Raw genomic sequence first — 6849 nt, 5'->3', positions numbered from 1 at the left:
GAGGAGGATTGGGGTGTCTTCAACTCAGCGTCAAGGTGGAGAGAAACTGGACATCATTTAGAGGTTTCAGGGAATGAAGTGGAATGGTGAAAATAACGTCAATGGGGTGACTGGATATTTATACTGCCCACTGTTATGATGAGTGACGTCATTACTGGTATCTGACGGTAATACCATCACTGATTACCAGCAGCAAAAGGCTGGTGGTGACAAGAGGTGAAATACTGAGTTACAGTGATATGTTTTCTGGATTTTATTCAGAAGACGGCCTGGGCTAATGTCTTCCTAGACCCTCTGGCAGCACAGACTACGTCAACATAACAACACAAGACAGAGAACGCTGCTGGTGGAAACGCACGCAACCCATGGCACTTTTACGTGTGGAAGGTGTGTATTGGGTAACCATCAGACCTGTGAAACTCAGACGTTGGACTCCAAATTTATTTTTCACCATGAACAGACATGCACAAGAACCCACGCTACAAATATGCTTTTATGATTTTATTATAGTCAAAAACCTATCGGAGTGCCCACAATATGTACATTATTATAAAATAAACAAGAGAGTGGCTCCAATATTTAGTAGGAAGAAACATGATAGGAAATATTGAAGCATGATAATGGTTTCTCAATACTTCTTCTTAATTCTCCTCCAAAGTCTCCTTCCCACCCTCCGTCTCGGCTAACCCTAGCACTAGAGATAGCTTGAATGTTTCCTGGGAGGCCTTGCCCACCACATCTGCAGACCTTAATGGAATTACTGTTCTGTATGATGCCAGATGTTGTCTTTATTCCTTTCTTCAACAGTTCTGTGTCCTTGGCAGGCTGATAAGCCCATCCCGAGGTTCTCTTGATGTGCCAGCCCTTGGCCTCCAGCGTGATCTCTTAGCCCTCTCTGGAACGAAGACGCATCTTTGTCAAATAATGCTCATAGGCACCTTTATACCTTTTAGATGCATGTCTTTTATTGATGCCTCTAAAATTAACAATATGCCCCACTTTGGCTTTTTCCACAGTGTGCACCTCTAAACATTCTCACGCACAATCAGGGGAAGACTGGTTTAAGTAAAACATATATACTAGAGAGACATTTTCTATTCAAACCGTCTCCTGCTTCTATCCCAAGACTTTTTAATTCAAAGTGTGCACAGAAAACACTGATGCAAAATGCCAGAAAAATCACATTTCGCTACAAAAGCGTAGATCTCCAAGATTTTCATCAACAAAAATTTCACGAGAAAAATTACACAACTTCTGGCAGCCTTATGATCCACACAGCAAGAAGGCTGCCTGGATTTAGCATGAACTACATGTGGGTCAGGAGTGCTCTGCGCTCAGAGAGAGGATAATTTGTAATTGAGAAGTGCCTGTGCTAGGCGTCAGGACTGCGTGTGCTTGGAGTCAGCAATACCTATGCTTAGAAATCAGCAGTGCCTGTGTTTTGATTCATATGTGCTCCAGTGAGGAGTGCCTGTGCTCTGCTGAGCAGTGCCTGTGCTGAGGTGTGCCTGTGCTCCAGTGAGAAGCGCCTGTGCTCTGCTGAGCAGTGCCTGTGCTGAGGTGTGCCTGTGGTCTGGTGGGAAGTGCCTGTGCTCCTGTTTGGAGTGCCTGTGCTGAGGCATGCCTGTGCTCTGGTGAGAAGTGCCTGTGCTCCAGTGAGGTGTGCCTGTGCTCTGGTGAGGAGTGTTTTGTGCTCTGGTGAGCAATGCCTGTGCTCTGGTGAGGAGTGCTTTGTGCTCTGGTGAGCAGTGTCTATGCCTGCTGTGCGACATGACTGTAATTGGAATCAGGATTAGCCATGAGTGATAGAGTTTGAGTCAGGGTTAGCTGTACTGTACGAAGGAGTATTTATGCTTGGGTCAACAGTGCCTTTATTTTGTGGCAGCTGTGCCCGTGCTTGGCACCAGGAGTGCCTGTGCTTGGCAGCAGGATTAGCTGTACTGGAGTCAGACGCACTTGTGTTTGGAGTCAGGATTCTTTGTATTCGAGTGAGAAATGCGTGCGCTTTGAGTCAGGAGTTCCTGAGTTTGGAGTCAGAATTATCTGCAACTGAGTTAGGAATGATTTAGCTTTAAAGCCACAGTTGATGCGCTTGAATTAACACTCCATGTCCTTCGAAACAGGAGTGCCAGCTCTTGAGAGCCATCAGTTCCTTTATTTGGAGTCAACAGTGCCTGTGGTATTAGCAGTGTCTATCAACATCTACCAACAACTGAGTTCAAAGTGCCTGTGTTTTGAATCAGCAATGCCTATATTTTGAATACAAAGTGCATGTGGTAGCAGTGGCTGTGCTTGCAATCAGCAGTGCCATTGTTTATAATCAGCAGTGCCTGTTTTTTAATCAGAAGTGCATGTGTAGGAGTGAGGAGTGCCTGTGCTTGTGACAGCAGTGCCTGTGCTTAGAATCAGAACTGCTTATGTTTTTAATCGAAAGTCCCTCCACTTGAAGTCAAGTGTCAGCAGTGCCTGTGTTTTGAATCAGATATGCCTGTGGTTTAATTTGGAAGTGTCTGTGCCTGGAGTCAGCAGTGGCATTTACATGTTCATTACAGAGAGCCCTGACTCCAAGTACAGGCACTGCTGACTCCAGGCACAGCATGATCAATAAATGAATCAGACATGGCTGTGCTTAGAGTCATAATTAGAAGTACTGACTGGAATCAGGGGTGCCTGTGATTGGAATTAGGATTATCTGTAATTGACTAGTGGCAGTGCCTGGAGAGAGTAGTATCTGTAACTGAGACATAAGTGATTGCGCTTGAAGTTAGGTGGCTTGAGTGTTAAATCAGCAGTCCTCGTGTTTGTAATCAGAAGTGTCTGTGCTTGGAGTCAGGAACTCCTCAGCTTGAAGTCAACAGTGCCAGTGTTTTGTATCAGAGATGCCTGTGAGTGAAATCATCAGTGCCTGTGCTTGACATCACAAGTGCCTATGTTTTGAATCAGCAGTACCTGTGCCTGTGCTTAGAGTCAGAGGTACATTTGCCTAGAGAAAGGAGTGCCTGTTTGGAAAAAGGAAAGTCTCCATTTTGAATGAGACCACAGATTACTGTGCTTACAATCAGCAGTGCCTATGTTTTGAATGAGCAGTGCATGTGCTTGAAGTCAATAGTGACTGAGCTTGGTGTCTGGTGAGGAGTACCTGTGGAGTCACAGTTATCTGTAATTGAGTCAAGAGTAGTCAGCAGTGCCTGGTTCTGAATCAGATGTCTCTTATTTGAATCAGAAATGCTGGTGCTTGGGAACAGCAATGCCGTTTGTTGAATGAGAGGTGCCTAAGCTTGGAGTCAGGGTTATCTCTTAATGAGTGAACAGTGAGCAGTTTTTGTGCTTAGAGTCAAGAGTGCTGGAGCTTGGAGTCAGAATTATCTGTGATTGAGTCAGGAGTGTTTGTGGAGTGAGCAAAACCTGTTTTTTTGAATTATAAACCCGTCTCCTGAGAAACATGATAGTCTGAGCTTGGAGTCAGCAGCACCTGTGGTTTGAGTCAGGCGTGCCTGCATTTCAAGTCAGCAGTGCCTATGTGTTCAATCAGTGGGGACTGCTTGGCCTCAGAAGTGTCTGAAGTCAGCAGTGCCTGGTATGAATATGTAGCACTTGATGTCAGGAGTAACGATGGTTGGGATCAGCAATGTTTATTTTGAATAAGCAGTGCCTGTCTTTCTTAGAAGTGCTTATACCTGGAATAAGAAGTGCCTGTCTTTTGAATCAAAAGTACTTGTGTTTTAAATCGGCAGAGCCGGTCCTACGAAGCAGCAGTGGCTGTACTCAGAGACAGGGTTATCTGAAATTAAGTGAGAATTGCATGTGCTTGGAGTCACCAGTGCCTGATATTGGGATCAAGGTTATCTGCATTTGCGTCAGCAATGGTTAAATTTGGAGCCAGCAGTGCCTTTCATAGAAATCAGCTGTATCCACGCTCGGAGTTTTTTAATCATCAGTGCCTGTACTTGGAGTCAGACCTGCCTGGGCCTGCAGTCTACAGTTCCTGTGATTTGAAGCTGAAGTGCCTGTACTTGGAGTCAGGGGTATCTGTGCCTGTAGCCAGCAGTACCTATGTTTGAAATCAGGAGTGTGGAATTATGTTTCTATTCTTTGAATCAGCAGTAACAATGCTTGGAGTCAGCAGTGCCTGTCAAAAGACAGCACTGTCTCTACTTTGACTGAACCATGCCTGAAGTTAGAAGTGTCTGTGATAGGAGTCTGTAGTGCCTGGAGACAAGGTTAGCTGTAACTAAGTGAGCAGTGCCTGTTCATGGATTAAGCAGGGACTGTGCTTTGCATCAATAGCGATTGTGCCCCTGGGCTTGGAGTCAACATCATCTGTAATGAGCTAGGAGTGGTTATGATTAGAGTCAGCAGTGCCTGCATTTTGCTTCAGAATTGGTTGGCCTTGCATTTCACAGTGCCTGAGATTGGAGTGCAGATTAACTGTAATTTAATTAGCTGTGCCTAGAGTGAACATTAAGAGTACCGGAGTCATGCATGTCCGTATATGGAGTAGGTATTATTTATAATTTAGTGAGTAGTGCCTGGCTTGTAGTCTGCAATGACTTTTTGGAGCCACAGGGCCTGTATTTGGAGTCCACAGTGCCTGTGTTTTCAAATTAGAATTCCCTTGGTTTGCAGTCAGCAGTGCCTGTGATTAGAATCATGATTATCTTTAATTTGGTAAACAGTGCCTGTGCTTGAAGTGACCATTAAGTGTATAGAAGTCCGGAGTGTCTGGCGTGGAGTAAGGATTATTTATACTTTAGTGAGAAGTGCCTGTGCTTAGAGTCTGCAGTGCCTTTTTGGAGCCAGCAGTGTCTCTGCTTGGAGTCTGTGCTGCCTAAGTGAACAGTGTCTGTTGGTGGAATAAGCTGTGAAAGTAGTTCAAATTATTAGTGCCTGTATTTGCTGTCAGCATTCTCTGTAATGAGTCCCTGTGCTTAAAGTCAGATGGCACTGCTGACTCTGGTAAAGAGTTCCTTGACTCCAAGCTTAAGCCTATGATTGAAGTCTAGATTATTTTTAATTAGGACAGCAGTGCCTCTACCTGGAGCGAGCAATGCCTGTGTTTTGAATTAAAATTACCTGCAATTCAGATAGCAGTGCCTGGAGCAATTATTAAGTGTATCTGAGTCAGCAGTGCCTGTGCTTGGAGTAAGAATTATATATAATTGAGAGAGCAGTAAATGTGCTTGAATTAGCAATTCTTGTGTGTTGAGTCAGAAGTGCCTTGCTTGAAGACAAGTGGCTAAAAGCAAGTGTACCTGTTACTGGAAACTGTAGTTCCTGCGTTTTGAATCAGCAATATTTGTCTTTTGCATCAGCCGTGCCTTTGCTTGGAGCTAGCATTAGCAGCACAGCTGCCTGCGTTTTGAATTAGAATTGCCTCGGCTGGCAGTCAACAGTGCCTGTGATTAGAATCAGCATTACATGTAATTCAGTTAGCAGTGCATGGACCAGGAGTGAGCATTAAATGTACCAGAGTCATGAATGTCTGAATATGGATTTATAATTTTGTGAGTAGTGCCTGTTATTGAAGTCCACATTGACTGTTTAAAGCCAGCAGTGCCTGTTTGGAGTCAAAGTAAGCTACACTGGAGTCAGCAGTACATGTGTTTTGAACCATCAGTGCCTGTGATTGAAGTCAGGAATGCCTGTAGTGCTCATGCTGGGAGACAGAAGTGCCGATGCCTGGAGTTACCAGTACCTGCATTTGGAGAAAGGTTATCTGTATGTGAGTGAGTAGTGCCTGCTTGTAGATTAAGCACTGACAGCATTTCATCTCAGTAGTGCCCATATTTAGAAATGCCTGTATTTGAAGTAGTCAGCATTATCTGTAATAAGCCATGAGTGACCGTGCTTGGAGTGAGCAGTGCATGTCTTTTGAAAGAAAAGTGGCTGGGCTTGGAGTCAAGTGCCACTGAGTGGAGTCAGTAGTGTCTTTGTTTCGAGTTAGCAGTGCCTGTATTTGGAATCAGGATCATCTATAACTGAGGCAGCAGTGCATGTGCTTGGGAGAAAGTCTTAGATGCACTGGAGACAGGAAATTTTGTGCTTGGTGTAAACATTATAAATAAATATCTAGAACTATGTCACCAGTGCCTGTGTTTGGAGCCAATAGTACTTTGATTCAGCGGTGCCTGTGGATGAGGTGAGTAGTGCCTGTATCAAAGGTGCCTATTTTTTTATCATCTGTGCCTGTGACTGGAGTCTGTTTTGAATTGGCAGTATTTGTTTTTTGCATTAGCAGTGCCTGTGCTTGGAGTCAGCATTATGAGTACTGTAGTCAGCAGATCCTGTGTCTGTAGTCGGGACCCCTGGGCTTGGAGTCAGCACTATCTGTAATGAGTCAGCAGTGCCTGTGCCTGGAGTCTGGGATACCTGGAATTAGGTGAACAGTGTCTATTCATGGAGTAAGCAGTGACAATCATTCACATCAGTAGTGCTTGTGTTTAACAGTGCCTGTATTTGCAGACAGCATTATTTGTAATGGGTGACAAGTGACTGTGCTTGGAGGGAGCAGTGCCTGTGTCTTAAAACAGAAGTCCCTGTGCTTGAAGTCAGGTGTCAGCAGTGCCTCTGTTTTGAATGAGGTGTTTCTGTGATTGAAGACATCAATACCGGTTGTCTTTTTTTTTAAATCAGCAGTGCCCGTGTCTGAAGTGTCTGTGCCTGGAGTCTATAATTTCTGTGATTTGTAGTCAGCCGTGGGCGTTATGTCTGACACAAATCACCGGCACTGCTGACTTCAAGTGCTAGGTTATCAATAATTAAGCCAGAAAAACCTGTGTTTGGAGTCAGTATTAGTGAAGTCTCCAGTGCCTATGTTTTAATTAATCATTGCCTAGGCTTGGAGTCAAG

The 6849-nt window shown here is 44.5% G+C and overlaps 1 protein-coding gene across 1 annotated transcript in view; it reads right to left on the bottom strand.

Moving 5' to 3' along the window:
• Window positions 1–486: 486 nt before the first annotated feature.
• LOC138278803 (E3 ubiquitin-protein ligase TRIM11-like) overlaps window positions 487–6849 on the bottom strand; it is a 904985-nt gene continuing 898622 nt past the window's right edge. The window contains exon 6 of the mRNA XM_069219316.1: window positions 487–895. Within this exon, the coding sequence (XP_069075417.1) occupies window positions 801–895 (95 nt within the window). The 3' untranslated portion in view covers window positions 487–800. The remainder of the gene's footprint in view (window positions 896–6849) is intronic.

The sequence above is a fragment of the Pleurodeles waltl genome, unplaced genomic scaffold (assembly GCF_031143425.1).
Source record: "Pleurodeles waltl isolate 20211129_DDA unplaced genomic scaffold, aPleWal1.hap1.20221129 scaffold_59, whole genome shotgun sequence".
Taxonomy (NCBI): Eukaryota; Metazoa; Chordata; class Amphibia; order Caudata; family Salamandridae; genus Pleurodeles; species Pleurodeles waltl.
This window is presented reverse-complemented; position numbering and strand designations above follow the sequence as displayed.